The 16,437-nt window shown below is 40.3% G+C and overlaps 1 protein-coding gene across 1 annotated transcript; it reads left to right on the top strand.

Annotated features, from left to right (window-relative positions):
* Positions 1-3,635: 3,635 nt before the first annotated feature.
* On the top strand, positions 3,636-15,889 carry Mmgt1 (membrane magnesium transporter 1). The gene is made up of 4 exons (XM_051141196.1): positions 3,636-3,937; positions 6,277-6,329; positions 11,212-11,315; positions 13,055-15,889. The coding sequence occupies exons 1-4, from the start codon at positions 3,859-3,861 to the stop codon at positions 13,212-13,214; spliced, it is 396 nt and encodes a 131-aa protein (XP_050997153.1). The 5' UTR covers positions 3,636-3,858; the 3' UTR covers positions 13,215-15,889.
* The last annotated feature ends 548 nt before the right edge of the window (positions 15,890-16,437 follow it).

Raw genomic sequence — 16,437 nt, 5'->3', positions numbered from 1 at the left:
TTATGCGATTCCTTGTTTGCCGATAAGTCCATGAAGGGAGAAGTATGGATGAAGGAAGAGAGGGAGGAAGAGAGAGGGGGCAAAGAGGACAGATAAGTAGTTTGTCTCAAAGGCAATAGAGTTCTAGAATTTGTTACCCAGAGATATTGTTCTAAACATAAAATATAAATAGCTTAAAGAAAATTTTTAAATATTTAATTTGGGTCCCGAGTTCAATTCCCGGCAACCACATGGTGGCTCATGTGATCTGATGCCCTCTTCTGGCCTGCAAGTGTACATGCAGTAAATAGATAAACTCTTTAAATATTTAATTCAGTGTGTGTGTGTGTGTGTGTGTGTGTGTGTGTGTGTGTGTGTGTGTGTTTGCACATGCACTAACGTTCAACTTTCAGAAATTCATTCTCTCCCGTACCACCATGTGGCTTCTGTGAATTGAACTGAGGTCATTAGACTGAGCACCAAGCACTCTTACCTGTTAATCCATCACATCAGCGCTTTTAGTAATACAATCTATATAGTCTTCTTATAGATGTCTGGAATTGGAACATATTTACAGGGAAGGCGATCTTTCAAATTAGGTGGAGAATGCCAGAGGAAGGGGAACCTGCATATGAGAGCTCGAGATGTGCACAAGTAACATATAAAGATATGTGAGAACTTAGCTGGCATGAAACAAAGGTCCAAGGCTGGGACACTTTCTCTACAGATTAACCTGGGGAAACATTTCTCTATAAATGCTTGAGTTATCACATTATCCCCACCGCCAATAATCCATGGCACATATGGAGAGTGGTTTGTGTGTGTGTGTGTGTGTGTGTGTGTGTGTGTGTGTGTGTGTGTAAAATTAAGGCACTTCTGTGGTCACTTGGGAATTTAAATACTATGTCCCATGCTCTTTGAGTTTTGTTCTAGGAACTCAAGGAGCTGGTGCTCTCACTAGTTGCATCTTGTACTCCGGGGTTAACTCCAGCCTGCAGAATCATGTGTAAGTGGATTCTATTATGAACACCTTGATTTCCCTACAGGTTGGAATCTACCAATAATTAAAATGCCTTTCCACAGGCATGGTGGTACGTATCTGAGGTCCTTTAGATTCTGAGTGGGGTAAGTGTTTGAAGCCAGCCTGGGCACCATAACAAGACCCTGTTTGAAATCAGACCCCCATGGACTTTAACAGTTTGTCACTAGAAAACATAAAACTAGGCTAGTTTTCTGGCATTTGATACACTGATAAAAGTTAAAAAGAGTGCTGAATGCATGAAAGAGAGTAAAAGTGTCTGTGAGAGAGATGCAAATGTACCTTAAGTTAATAGAGAAAGCAAAACTGTGTTTCTAGAACCCAGTGACTTTCCTGAAGCTTTGGAAAACGCATCGGTGGCTTATACAAATCCCAGACTTCTCAGTGGGTATATTTCTCCATACCCTCTTCCCTCTCTCTTTAAAGAAATGACACACGGCCGGGTGTGGTGGTGCACACCTTTAATCCCAGCACTCGGGATGCAGAGGCAGGTGGATCGCTGTGAGTGTGAGGCCAACCTGGTCTACAAAGTGAGTCCAGGAAGGCCAAGATAACAGAGAAATCCTATCTCGGAAGAAGAAGAAGAAGAAAAAAAAAAAAAAAAAAAAAAAAAAAAGAAAAGAAAAGAAAAAAGAAATGACCCAGAACTCAGACACTTCAAGAAAACTCTTAGCTGCTCATGGTGTTACATGCCAACAGCTGGGTGGGAGGATAAGGCACAAAAATTTCAGTTATGATCCCGAGGCCAGCAGAGACTACAGAGAGTCAGTCTCCATCTCTTTTCCCCCCTCCCTCCCCTCCTCAAAACCTTCTAACCTTCTACTAATCATTTTCTGTTTCAGATCAGTTGTTACTAGGTCATGTGGGAAAGTTTTTATTTCAAGTTCAATCCGATCATTATCTAAGCTAAAACAAAAATTTGGCGTGCTTTTAAGACTCTGTTTTCTATCTTGCCACATCGCAAGCATTTTCCTGCCAACGAACCAGTGGCTAGCTTGTTGGATGGCTCTGAGGTTGAAGTATGGCAACTGATGCTGATCATGCACTGTGCGGAGAGGGGCCAGAGAACAGGAATGGCCATGACTTAATGTTTGAGTAATGGGATCCAGAAGAAAAAAATGATACAGGTAAGTTTAAGGAAATACGTTGAACCTCGGCTGCCTAATTTCCATTTTTTTCCAGTTTGAAGAAATACACACACACACACACACACACACACACACACACACCACAAGGATTTTTGAAATTCAATTAAAAATACTACAAGGGCTCTCTATAAAGATCTTTTCAGTGATAAAAAGCACTCCCCGTTCTTTTCCATCATTTATTCATTCTTCATTCAACAAGTATGCAGTCAATGCCTACTATTTGACAGTCAATGTTCTAGGCACAGAGAAATCTGTCTTCTTGCAGATCACATTCCAGAGTGGGAAGAAAGGCAGCAAACAACAGTAACACAACAAACATAATAAACAGATTACATGGGTTAGAAGGCGATATAAAATCAGAGTAGATTAAGGAAATCACAAGTTGGAATTCTTGGAATTTTGAAGGAGCAGTATTATTGAACAGGTACTGACGAGTAGGCTGATTCAGATTATACCATTCTTTTGGAGGCTGATGGGAAAGGACGGTAATCTGTAATCACGCTTTACATTTGCTCTGTGAAATGCAGTTTACAACGCAGTGCCACACAGCCAGGGCCACTGAAGTAACTTACACAGAGTCGTGGATGCGAGTTAATTTGGCCATATAAATGCCATGTACCACAAGGTCTAGTCACACAAAAGAAATATCCAGCAACGAGTAGCTTAGAATGCTGACCTGGAGCTAAGAAAGAGTATTTGAGGCACGGCTGTTGATTTAAAACCACAGTAAAAACTATGCTGGCATGAAGTGGAAACAAATTAATGAGCTTGTCAACAGAGAGCAGAGCGAAAAGAGATCAAGGAAAACACCTCACTTGTGAATGCTTATGTTTTAGGAGATGAAGACAAAAAAATGGAGAAAGGAGGTTACATTTGTATCCTGATCAGACTGTGTTTTAAACATCTCATTTCTTATTTCTGGTATGTCTTAGTTCTTCCTTAATGCATTCTAGCTTTCTTCATGACCAAACAGTGCCGCTGTGCTACACTCAATTTCGAGTGGATCTTTCTCGAAGAAGGTAGAAAAGTAAGATGCTGAACTACTTTTCTGGGCGTCCACAGCATGCTAAGCGCTGGGGGGCCCAACCCCCGCCAATTTATTACCCTCCACACTTTATTTACCTCCTAACGTTAATGCTCTTACAACCTTCCTCAGTACCAGTTTCCTGGGGCCAAAAGCGTAGGAAAGACTTACTGAAAGCAAAGGACCCTGTTCGAAGGAAAACCAAATAAACTAGCCAACTTATAAATACCAACTACTAGGATTTTGACTCCTGCACCCACAGCCTTTCACCATCGCTACCGGCCCCACCCTCTTCTCCTCCCAGGCCTTTCCGTAAGGCTGGTGCTTATTTGCCTGCGCTCTTCTTTGTCTCCCCATTGGTCTCACTTGGCCCTTTCGTTCACGCCCTTCACTCAGCTCCGCCCCCTCTCAGAGAAATGGCACTGCGCAGACTCGGAGGAGACCTCGAGGACCTTTTTCCGTGTAGCTTTCGCCTTCTTCCCGGCATTCCTTTTTCCGCGTTCTCACGGCTCGCTGGCTTTTGCAGCAGCACCCGGCACATCGCGCACTTCGCGCCCAGGGCTTTGGTGACGTCATGTTTCTGCGCCTCGTGGACGCCCGCCGGTGAAAGAAGGGAAAGCTCAGCTGCCCTTCGTCTCCTTTTGTTGGGCGGCTGTTCCTTCCGAATCATGGCGCCCTCGCTGTGGAAGGGGCTTGTAGGCGTTGGCCTCTTTGCCCTAGCCCATGCCACCTTTTCAGCTGCGCAGCGTAAGTGCCCCAGGGACTGGGACCGCTCACGTGAGGGACACCTGGGGCTATGTGGGGGCGCTCCCCTAAAGACTGTCGGACCTAGTGCTGGAGAGACGGCCGTTTGAGACCTTTTTGTGTGGGGTGACTAAGTAAAGCAGTGCGGGGTCCTCAGTGGAAGGATTTACTTAGAGGTTTGTGGAGCACCTAGATTTTAGGACGGTTAGAAGAGGTCGCTGATATTTAAGAGAGAATTCGGAGCGGAGTCTGTTCCAGAACTCAAGACACGAGATGTTAGGTCCAGCATAAGGCAGATCAGACAAAGTGTGGGGTTGAGAACTTTGAATGCTTATGGCCTCATGACAGCTAAGTAGACCGCATCCTGGGCACTCTGCTGTCCAGCAGAGACTGAGAAGTTAAGTGACCAATTGCCTCAGGGAGGCCCTGTGACACGGGGAATAGACTGGTAGCCTTAAAGGGTTGGTGGATAACAGTTTGCTTAACTGTTAAATCTGTGGGACCTTGGGCAGAAGATAATGTGCTATATGATGGGTTTTCAATTTTTTTTCTCAGGTCAATGATTGAAGTTGCTTCTGCTTTTAGGTGCTGTGATGCCTTAAGGGAATTCTTAGGCTACTGAAACCACTAGTGGGCCAACAAATAATTACAATAAGATAAGATGAATATGCTAAATATAGATATATGTGTGTATAAATGCTCATGGGAGTAGTAATTGGGTGGGACTCAGGGACGGTGCCTTAGAGCCTTGCTACTCTTAGTGTGGTCAGTACAGCAGTACCATTGACATCACCTGGGAGCTTGTTAGTGCCTACTCAGGCTCCACCTCAGACCTACTGAGGCGGAATATTTGTTTTAATAGATCCCTGGGTGATTTACATGCACATTAGCTTGTGAAGCACTGTCCCGGAGCAGGTTAGGATACACTGGAGTACTGTGTTATTTTCAGAGAAGTAAGCTTCGACCCTACTGTGCAGTCATAGGGCAAGGAAGGCCCTTTCCTGGAGTCCATCATCACCATTTCACCAATGAAGAAGTGCCCAGCTGACAGATAATGGTAAAGTGCCAGAGTACACTTCATTCAAACCAGACAGCTAAGTAGGATGATAGAAGGTTAATCCAATACTAATTTGATACTGGATTGCTTTTGATTGCTTTTTCTTTTACCCCTGTCCTTATAAGCTCTGTAAATTCAAATATATTGTCTGCAAACATACTTTTCTTTTTTAAAGGAGTCATATTCACACAAAACAATTTGAGTATTTTAAGTCTTGAGTATCTTATGAAGTAGAAATTGGCCTGTTTAATCTAGAAGTAGACTTGTCCTACTTAAACTAGAATAATTGTCCTACTTAATCTAGAATTAATATTCTGGCTTTTCATATTTTTTCAAGTGATTAAAATGCCTTGTGGATTTGCAATTGCAGCAAGACCTCTGTACTGCTCGTGCTGGCAAAAGACTGGCATTTACCTTTGACGCTAGTTGTGTCATGTGAAATTGTGCCAGTAGAAAGCATCCTATGGTGGTGTAGCATGCTCATCTCTGCCATAGTGACCTTTGATATGGCAGTACAGCAGTCATGCACTAAATAAACCCTGTTTCCCTTTCTCATTTCCATTCTATCACAGAGGAAACTCAGCCAGTGTAACTGTTCTGTAGCTCCTTGGGTCTCTAAATACTCTGCCCACTTTCACATTTTAACATTCTACAATTGAGATACACTTTGGGGTTGCTGAGGATGTCTTGAGTGAGGTTCATTCAGTAAATTACAGTAAGTAGAAGAGCTGGGACTATGTATGACTCAAGGTTACCTGTTTCTAAATCCTGTTCCCTTTCTTCAATCCCTTGCTGCTTCCTGAAGTTAAGGCAGCAACAGTCTTAAGTCTGTCCTGGAACTCAGTTATACCACTACACTAAAGAGAAACGGTTCCATACCAATTTTCACTTTCGCTTCACTACACAAAGGCAGGGTCATTCAGCATTGAAGATTTTTGTAGTTCCTATTGATTGTTAAATAATTATGAGTTCTTTGACCACTTAGTGAAAGAAACAATTTCAGAATTTCTAGATTGTTCTATACTAATGACAAATTATACTTTGGTTTTTTTTTTCTGGTTTCATACCTGCCCATCTGTCACTCATTTAAGGTGATAAGACAGGCCATGACAAGCATAAACTAATTCATAAAGGTAAGGCTTACTACATTGGAAGAGGGTTTTGAGGAATCTGGGATCATTGCTATGTAGCATATGTCAGCCACTTCTTTAGTATATTGATTTTCTTGCATTTTAAGAAAGGAAAATGGGCTGCAGTTTCCTAATGGTATGCTTCTGGTTTACAGATCGTTCTTATATGCGACTAACAGAAAAGGAAGACGAATCACTACCAATAGATGTAAGTTGGTCATTTATATTCTTTAAATACATGTTTGAAACCAGCTGCTTTGCTTTGGGCAATTTTTATTTTATTTCATTATTCTTTTATTATTTTTAAACATGCTACAGCATCTGTTACCTGCTTCTGTTTTGAACTAGGTTCTCACTGTGTAGCTCTGGCTGGCTTGGAACTTGCTATGTAGACTAGGCTGGTCTTAAACTCCCAGAGGTCTGCCTGCTGCTGCTTCTTCCTCTGCCTCCTGAATGCTAGGATTAAAGGCCTATGTTACCTCACCCAGATATTACCTTCTTTTTATCACTCTATAAAATCTAAAGATTTGGAAATCTTTAAAAAAAAATGTCTATTTGCTTTTTGCCCAGACATGGTGCCTTATACCTATAATCACTTGGCAGACTGAGGCCTGAGGATTGTTGTAAGTTTGAGGTCAACTTGGACTACAGAGTACCACCCTTTGTCAAAAAAAAAAAATTAAAGAAGGAAATGGGGGTGCCTTTCTAGAAGTTTCTGAATTGACAGTATAAAATGTTCCTTAAAAATTATTATTTGGGGGCTGGAGAGATGGCTCAGTTGTTAAGAGTACTGGCTGCTCTTCCACAGGACCTGGGTTCAATTCCCAGCAACCACATGACAGCACACGACTATCTGTAGCCCCAATATCTGACACCCTCACACAGATATACATGCAGACAAAACATCAATGCACATAAAATAAAAATAAATGATTTGGCTCAAGTTTTTATAAAAATTCCCTTTGAAATGTTTTGTTATGTGTGTAGATGTTCATGCCACAGCACAGGTGTTGGGGTCAGATGATAATCAGCCGAAGTCAGTTCTCTTCTTCCACCATGTGGGTCCCAGGGGGATAAAATCTCAGGCCATCAGGCTTGGCGGCAAGCATCCTCACCCACTTAGCCATTCCACTGGCCCAGTACTTCCTTTTGAAAATGAAGTTTAAAAACAAGCAGCGCTGACTCTACATTATTTATAGACAGGAATTGATGATAACAATTAATGAAGGTGGCTTTTAACCTGAATTAATACCCATTCTGCATTTGCCTTACAATTTATTGTTGTTATTAGATTTAAACTTGTACAAATTGTAAATTCTTTATAATAGAATTAAGCAATAATTATGAAAACAGAAACTAACCATTCAAAATTAAAACAGTAGCATCAATAGAACTGATCTCATTCCCTGGCAACTTCATATTTGCTCTTAATAGTTTAAGGAGATCAGGGTTTAGCTCTTTTGTATGGGTATACAGTGTTGTCTTAGCTACATGTGCTTTGTTTTACTTAACTGAAACAGCTTTTGGGGGGCTGGTGAGATGCCTCCAAGATAAAGATGCTTACTGCCAAGCCTGATGATTTGAATGTGATCCCTAGAATCCACATAGTAGGAGAGAACCAACTTCTGTACCAAGCCTCCCCCGCCTATAAGTAAATATGAGACAAACAACAAAATTAAGGTTAAAACCAGATCCTTTAAAAAAGCATTATGCATATGTATGTGCAATTTAAAATTGTTTTTTAAATTAAAATATAATTATATCATTTCCCCCTTTCCTTTCCTCTCTCCAACACTTCGCATGCACTCACCCCTTGCTTTCACTCAAACTCATGGCCTCTATTTCTTTGTTGTTACATACATACATACATATCTATATATTCCTAAATATATAAATCCAACCTGCTAGTTCTTATATTGTTACATGTATATATATGATTCCAGGGATGACCATGGGGCCTCAGCCCTAGACAAAGAGGCACAGACAAGTAAGGAATACTGAGAGTAAAATAGTCTTTACCAGGGAAAAAACCCCAAATTCATTATCTAATTCTAAGCGTGTATGTCATCCTGTACTTAGCTAGCTGTGTTTTGTAGAGAGAGAGTATGTGGCTAACACTGACATCATAGGTAGCCAAACCTGGCCCCGAAACTCTTGATTCTGGTGCCCTTATCTGAGTACTGAGATTACAGGCGTGTGCTCCTACACTCACTTTATAGTTTGCTTTCTATGGACATAATTTTTCTGGGCGTATTTTTGTGACAATTAATTGGTTTACCACATTCTTGCTAATAGTGTGTTATATGGAGGCACATACCTGTAATCGTAGCACATGGGGTGTAGAAACAGCAGGCTCAGAAGCTCAAGGTTTTCCTCAACAACATTGAACTAAGTCCCCATCTTAAAAAAAAAACCAAAAACAAAAACAAAAAACAGGGGCTGGAGAGATGGCTCCATGGTTAAGAGCGCAGCCTACTCTTCCAAAGATCCTGAGTTCAATTCCCAGCAACCACATGGTGGCTCATACCATGTGATATGGCGCCCTCTTCTGGCTTGCAGGAGCACATGCAAGCAGAGCACTATATACACAAAAATAAATAAATCTTTAAAAAAAGGAAAAAAACCAGCCCAGGCCTTAATGTCAACAATTAATAAATGGGACCTCATGAGGCTGAGAAGCTTTTGTAAGGCAGGAGACACTGTCAAGAGAACAAAGCGACAGCCTACAGACTGGGAAAAGATCTTCACCAACCCTACCTCTGACAAAGGTCTAATATCCAAAATATATAAATAACTTAAGTAATTAAACACCACCAAACCAAACCAGATAACCCAGTTGAGAAATGGGGTTCGGAACTAAACAGAGAATTCTCAACAGAGGAATATCAAATGGCTGAAAAACACTTAAAGAAATGCTCAACCTCCTTAGTCATCAGGGAAATGCAAATCAAAACGACTCTGAGATTCCATCTTACATCCATCAGAATGGCTAAGATAAAAAATTCAAGCGACACCACATGCTGGTGAGGATGCGGAGAGAGAAGAACACTCCTTCATTGCTGGTGGGAATGCAAACTAGTATAGCCACTTTGGAAATCTATCTGGCACTATCTCAGAAAACTGGGAATAAGGCTTCCTCAAGACCCAGCTATTACACTCCTTGGAATATACCCAGAAAATTCTCCAGCACACAACAAGAACATTTGCTCAACCAAGTTCATATCAGCCTTATTCATAATAGCTGAAAATGGAAACAGCCTAAGTGTCCCTCAGTAGAAGAATGGATAAAGAAACTGTGGTACATATACACTATGGAATACTACTCAGCTATTAAAAACAAGAAATTCCCGAAATTTGTGGACAAATGGATTGAACTAGAAATGATCATAATGAGCGAGTTAACCCAGAAGCAGAAAGAGTTAAATGGTATATACTCACTTATATCTGGACACTAGCCCAAGGGGCATGTCCCATGAAAGTCTTAACTTACCAGGAAACTGGGACAGAGGGGAGGACATCCTATTGGGACTCTAGATGAGAAAAGCATGGGAGAATGGCAAAGTAGAAGGATCCAGAGGGTCCTAGAAACCTACGAGAAGAACATTATGATAGGCAGATTTGGGTCCAGGGGTCCTGCTTAAACTATGGCACCAGCCAAGGACAATACGTGCAGTAAACTTCAAACCCCTACTCAGATCTAGCCAATGGACAGGACATTCTCCACAGCTGAGTGGAGAGTGGGGTCTGATTTTCACATGAACTCTGGTGCCCCATATTTGACCACATCCCCTGGATGGGGAGACCTGGGGGCACTCAGAGGAAGGATAGCAGGCTACTAAGAAGAGACTTGATACCCTATAAGCATATACAGGGGGAGGAGGTCCCTCTCAGTCACAGTCATAGGGGAGGGGAGTAAGGGAAACGTGGGAGGGAGGGAGGAATGGGAGGATACAAGGAATGGGATAACAATTGAGATGTAATATGAATAAAATATTAAAATATATATAAAGAAGAAAAGTTAAAAAAAAAACCCAGTAATTAGATTAAAAAACAGCAATAACACAAGACAAATCTTTTGGTATTTGATGGTTGAAATGTGCGATACATTTCAGATGTCATTGGGTTTTAATTTAGAGAGTAATACCTTATAGCTAGTTTTGTCTCTGTTTATAAGTAAAGCTATGGTGTATGTGGCTGTTAGCGCATGTTCCTTTTACCTTTTCTTTTTGGTAGATATATAGAAACATGTACACTCATTTATATTCATGTAATCATAATTTAAAATATAGGCTCATAAGCCTGTGTTGCTTAATTTCAAACATTCATCACTGTTGCTTGCACAACCTGTTTGGAAAACAGTTTGGTGTTATGTAATATATCTGAACATATACATACTCTGTACTCAGTTTCCATTCCTGTGTAGCAGGAAACATGTAGGAAGATGTATGTTGGCCTTGTAAAAATAACAGGAAACATCCCACATTCCCAGCAATAAAGAAGTGGATCGTGGTTTCAGATGCACAACAAAAAGGAATAGACTGCTGCTGCAGCGATGAGTCTCACAATGTTGAGGGAAGACAGCTAGACCCAAATGAATGCATTTGAGTACATTTAAATGAGATTCAAAATAAGTAAAGTAAAGAATAATGGGTTTTAGAGATTGTTCAAAAACAAAAGGAAAATTGTCAAGAATAGCAAGGAACAGATTAATACACAATTCAGTCTAATAGTTATTTTAAGAAGGAAGGAAAAGAAATGATACCTTTAGATTGCTTTTCTTTATATTGTGCTTATATGCTTTGTGCCCTCTGATACGGAACAGTAATAAAATAATAAGAATGAGTTTTAATTGCTCTTGGAAATAGTTTGGTTCTTGAGTTCTAAGTGGCTTAGTACCATTCAGTACTTGAGGCTTTTGCTACTCTGATCATGTTGCTGTCTGAGTGCAAATCATGTCAAATAAGACCCGACTCCTTGATGCCGGGGACTGAGGAATGCTTGTTTGAAGTTGCACCGAGGGGGAAAGCAGATGGTCAGTTTTCAAACAGCGTTCCTGTGCTATTTGCTAACCTGTGTCTTTACACTCACAGATAGTTCTTCAGACGCTTCTGGCCTTTGCAGTCACCTGTTATGGCATAGTTCATATCGCAGGGGAGTTCAAAGACATGGATGCTACTTCAGAGTTAAAGAACAAGTAAGTAGTTTTCAGAAGCCTTTAACTTCAGAGAGAAGTGTTTTGTGTCCGTGGTTCACAGCGTGTTTTCAGCTACATAAAAATTAGTTTCATTGTTACCTTCTGGTTATGTCGTTTGTAGGGGTAATGAGGCAAACATATTAAGTCAGTGTTTGGTGTCATAGAACAAATAGAAGTTGAAAGCCAGGTATGGTGGCACACGCCTGTAAGTCCAGCACTTTTGAGAAGTGAGAAGCAGAAGGATTGTGAGTTTCAAGCAAGTCTGGGCTATATAGGAAGACCCTTCAAGACGAAACCAAGTAAATAAATAAATAAAACAGGAGAAGAGTAAAAATGAGGTATTAGACTGTGATTCCTGCTAGTGGCCTAAAACTACTTATTGGTTAGAATGTAGTGATAGGTGGATGAGAATAGGTGGGTAGAAAGGTAATAGTTCGGCCAGTGTGATAGCGCACGCTTTTAATCCCACCACAATCAGGAGGCAGAGGCAGGCGGATCACTATGAGTTCGAGGCCAGCCTGGTCTACAAAGTGAGTCCAGGATGGCCAAGGCTACACAGAGAAACTCTGTCTTGAAAAATCAAGGAAAAAAAGCCCCTCTGAAACATGAATTAGGTTTCTTCCCTGGTTTTCCTTCCCGTCTACTTCCTCCCTGTCTTCTCCCCTTTCTTCCTTATGCTTTTATCCTCTTGTCTCAGCTTAGTCTTTGAAAAACAACTGACTTTTCCGTTTCTTCTGTCATTTGAACCTAATCTTGACTTAAGCTCTGCCCTCAGCTCTATTTCTATGTCCGGATTAAATAATAGCATAGTGTCATTCTGCATGTTTCTCCTGTTTTTTGTTTGCTTTCCTGCCCCCCTTTTTTACTATTTGTTTGTTTATTCACTTTATATCCCAATTGTAGCCCCTTCCCCTGCCCTCTTTCCCTTCCCCCTCCCCTATTCCTCAGAAAAGGAGAGCTCCCCTTACCAACCCACCCATTAGGACTGAGCATGACCTCTTTCCCTGTGGCCTGGCAAGCGGAAAGTGATCAAAAAGCTCTGCCCCATATTTTTACTTCAGTTTCTTCAATTCCATTTGTGAACTTTTCCAACTGTCCTTATCTAGAAATAGTAAGCCCATATAGTATTTGCTTAGAAGAGCTCACAGTAAGCATCTGTACACTGGAGGGAGTTCCTCCTCCTCCTCCGTTTCCTTCATCACTTCCATGTATCTTAAGATCATTATTTCTCAGAGAAGCAAGGAGCCAAACCAAATGGCATCAAGTAGGGGGCAGCAACATAGTTATTTGGCCAATAGTACATACAGAATGCTAAAAGGAAGTTTTCGTTGTGCTTGAAAAACAGATCCATGAAATGTCTATGGCTTAGGGCCAAAGGAGAATACTCAGAGGTGCAGAGTCTGTGCTGGCATTTGAAAGACATATGTCATAAGCTACTGATAGATTTACAGAGGTGACTTAAGTTCACCTAGTATCTGTTACTGTTGATAGGCATCCCAGAAGGAATGGCTGGAGAAAAGTCAGTCTGAAAAGTTCATGGTCATTTCCAAGTTTCTTGCATTTTCTGTATAGTACAAATATGCAATACAGTGTGATTACCATTTGTAGTCTAATCCCAGATTTATTCTTATTTAAAAATATAATTCATAGCAAATTCATAATTCATTAGAAGCCTGCTTACTTTTCAAATGGGCTTTTATAAACATTTATCTAAAAATTGGTGCTCTTTTTCTTTTAAGGACATTTGATACCTTAAGGAATCACCCATCTTTTTATGTGTTTAACCATCGTGGTCGAGTGCTGTTCCGGCCTTCAGATGCAACAAGTTCTTCAAACCTCGATGCATTATCTTCTAACACATCATTGAAGTTACGAAAGTTTGACTCACTGCGCCGTTAAGCTTTTTACAAATTAAATAACAGGACAGACACAGAATTGAGTATTGGAGTTTGGGGTGTAAAACACTCCCCCCAGCATCAGTATTTATATTGCTATTTCAGAGCTAGGTAAAATAATCTATGGCCCTTGTTTGTACATTGTTGATCAAATCAAATGGTATATAAGTTATCTGTGAAAAGAGTCTTTGAACTTTCATATAGAGTTTTTTGTTCATTTGAAACAATTCCTATGTTTTGTAAAAGTCACTGTTTCGAACACATTTCCTTGGAAAAGTTGGGATTTTTGTGATTATTTATTTTCATGGATTTCTTTTCTTTTGCACTACAGTTTTTAGAAATCCTGGAAATACCATGTAACACCTGCATTTTGCAGCACTAGAGTCAAATGGTCTTCAGTTCTTATCAGACCAACTTCTTTAAGAAGACCAAAATGGTGGCTTCACAGTTTTTCTTGGGTCCCCTAAAAAGTGACTCTGCTTTTACAGATACTTGCCAATTTTTACTTTATCAGTGGTTTCTCTCCAGCCCCCACTTCCAGATACCTTGTAACATCAACTGTCTTGTGTCATCACTTCTGAGATTCTGTGTGCAGTGAGCAATTTTTGTGCTAGAAATTCTATCATAACATAAATATTTAACAAATTCATCTTGCTGTAAAACTACTCATGTTGTTTTGTTGTAAAATTTTCACTGATTATATAATGTAAGACTAGTTGAGAGTAGACCAAAAAGACAATTTATGAATTCATTATCTTGCCTATGTAGAATAGTATTGATTGAGGAAAGCTGATCGTCATTAGCCGGTTTCATTCATTCAAACTATGTTGGTTTATTTCATACTAAACTAGTGAATTAGTGAAAATAAAAGAAACATCTCATTTAATCTAAAGGCACATATAAAGAAACTGGGCCAAATATGTTCTAAATATTTGGAGTTACTCTATTTAAATTCTCTTAGAAAATTAAGGTCATTTAAGAAGTTGTTCTGTAGCTTCTGACTGAGCACTGGCTTGGAGTTTTCCGTCTTCACTCTACAGTGCTGAAGGTGAAGATAAGGGCATGGCATTGAATGTTTTTCAGAAACAGTCATCTTACTTGTAGGAACATTGGAGTAGCTTTTTCAGCTAAAAAAACTAAGAAGCTCAGCATTACTTTGTAGAGATTATTGCTCTCCACAAGCATGGACACATTACTTTTGTTAAATTATATAGGTGTAAAGGGAATAACTGCAGATTTTGATAGGAAACCCACCTGAAGCTTTTTGTGTGTTTCAGGCAGGGTCTTGATATCAAGATGCTCTTTTACTTGGAAGCTTTTTTTTTTTTTTCATTAGGAATGAACCTCAGCCTTTCTACCCGGTGATGCACAGCCTCAAAGGACAAGATTGTTTTGTCATTTATTTGTTTTTGTTGTTTTCATTATTTGTTTGTAAACAGGATTTTATATAACCTGAGCTAGCCTCACACTCACTATGTAGCCGAGGATGATCCTCATGCCTCCACCTCCTCAGTGCTAAGATTATAGGTGCTGCCACTCTTCCTGGCTTTCTGGGTTCTGGGTTCTGAACCCAAGGCCTTATGCATGCTAGGCAAGCACTGTACCAGCTGAGCTATATCGCAGGCCTTTGATATTGGGTTGTGATTATTTAGTTTTGTTTTTCTAGCTAAGTCTATGGAGCACTGACTCTGTTCTCTACTGAGAACAAACTCAGAAATCAGCTGATAGCCTACAATAATTTAGAAATAGGCAAACAATGTGAAGTCAAGCCAGGGGTGGTGGCATGTGCTTGTAATCCCAGCACCAAGGAGGCTGAAACAGGATCACAAGTTTAGGGCAGATTTGGGCTATCTTAGTGAATCCCTGTCTTAACCACAATCCCCAGAAAACTGAATCCAAGGACTAAGGAGGAGATAATGAAATCAAAATGGCAGGCAAGAAGCATGCTGTACAACAGGCTTTTCTGCCATTCTTCTGTTCATTGATTCCTCTATTCCTTGATTGAAGAGCCTCTTGTTTTCTTCTCTTTGGGGACTGTTATCCCTTCTTAATGTGTTTCATAACAATGTTACTGAGAATTAATCTACGTGCTTTGTAATCTCCTTTAAAGGGTATAGATGCTACATGTGGCTCACGCCTGTAATCCTACCACTCAGGAGGTCAAGGCAGGAAAGTTGTCACACAAGCTCAAGGCTAGATTCAGAAACACAGCGAGAAGGTATATAAATTTAAAAGGGTGCAATTAAGTAACTTAGTTTATCCACAGAATTGTGCAGCCACTTGATATATCTAGTCCGTTCACGACCCTCAAAGAACCCTCTGATTTCCTCCCAGTGTGTCCCACCCAGGTCCTAGGAAACCAAGAGTCTTATTATATATGTATAATCTTACCATTTACTATAATTGAGTTAATGCAATATTTAGTCCTTTGCCACCAGTTTCATAAATAGGGTTTCCTATGTGAGATGAGTGCTCAACTGGAGAACCCAGAACCCAACACAGTGAGAGGAACTGTTTGAGGGACTGGGGTGGTAACTGGTAGAATGCTTGCATAGCATGTACAAGGCCCTGGGTTCATCCACAGCATCACAGTACCTGACAGACTCCTTAGCTAATCTTATAACACAGAGTCATTTCCTTCTACCTAAACATCCATCCTGTACTGCTTCTAATGTCTGTTCTAGTTTCTTTTTCTTTTTCCTTTTTTTTCTTTTCTTTCTTTCTTTCTTTTTTCTTTTCTTTTCTTTCTTTCTTTCTTTCTTTCTTTCTTTCTTTTTTTTTTTTTGAGACAGGGTTTCTCTGTGTAGCTCCAGATGTCCTGGACCTAATACTGTAGACCAGGCTGGCCTCGAACTCAGAGATCCACTTGCCTCTGCTTCCCAAGTGCTTAAAGGTGTGCACCTGCCACCACCCAGCCCATTCAAGTTTCTAAGATGGATATTAAAATCTATTCTTGCCTACCTAGCCAAGAAAATCCTGCTAGAAATAATGCTAAAATTGTTGGCAAATAATTGACATGGTAAATTTAGGTATTTACACCTTTGTGGGCAGGTTGTATACCTCAGACCAGGTAAACACCCCATTTTTAAAATCAACTTCATTGAGTTTCTGCTATCTTCTTGAAATATGGTACTATAAGACTAAATCAGGTTTGGGTGCATTGTACCAGTGCTAAGTGTGTTCAGTACAGGCTTTTATTTAGAGTACTGTGTGATAGTCGATTACTG

The sequence above is a fragment of the Acomys russatus genome, chromosome X, assembly GCF_903995435.1.
Source record: "Acomys russatus chromosome X, mAcoRus1.1, whole genome shotgun sequence".
In the NCBI taxonomy this organism is placed as follows: domain Eukaryota; kingdom Metazoa; phylum Chordata; class Mammalia; order Rodentia; family Muridae; genus Acomys; species Acomys russatus.
This window is presented reverse-complemented; position numbering and strand designations above follow the sequence as displayed.

What these genes read in the sequence shown, in the direction of transcription:
- Mmgt1 (XM_051141196.1), top strand. Translation starts at nt 3,859, where the DNA reads ATGGCGCCCTCGCTGTGGAAGGGGCTTGTAGGCGTTGGCCTCTTTGCC. An exon ending in CACCTTTTCAGCTGCGCAGC is followed by an intron (nt 3,938 to 6,276) that starts GTAAGTGCCCCA and finishes TCTGGTTTACAG; the next exon opens with ATCGTTCTTATATGCGACTA. An exon ending in ACTTCAGAGTTAAAGAACAA is followed by an intron (nt 11,316 to 13,054) that starts GTAAGTAGTTTT and finishes TTTTCTTTTAAG; the next exon opens with GACATTTGATACCTTAAGGA.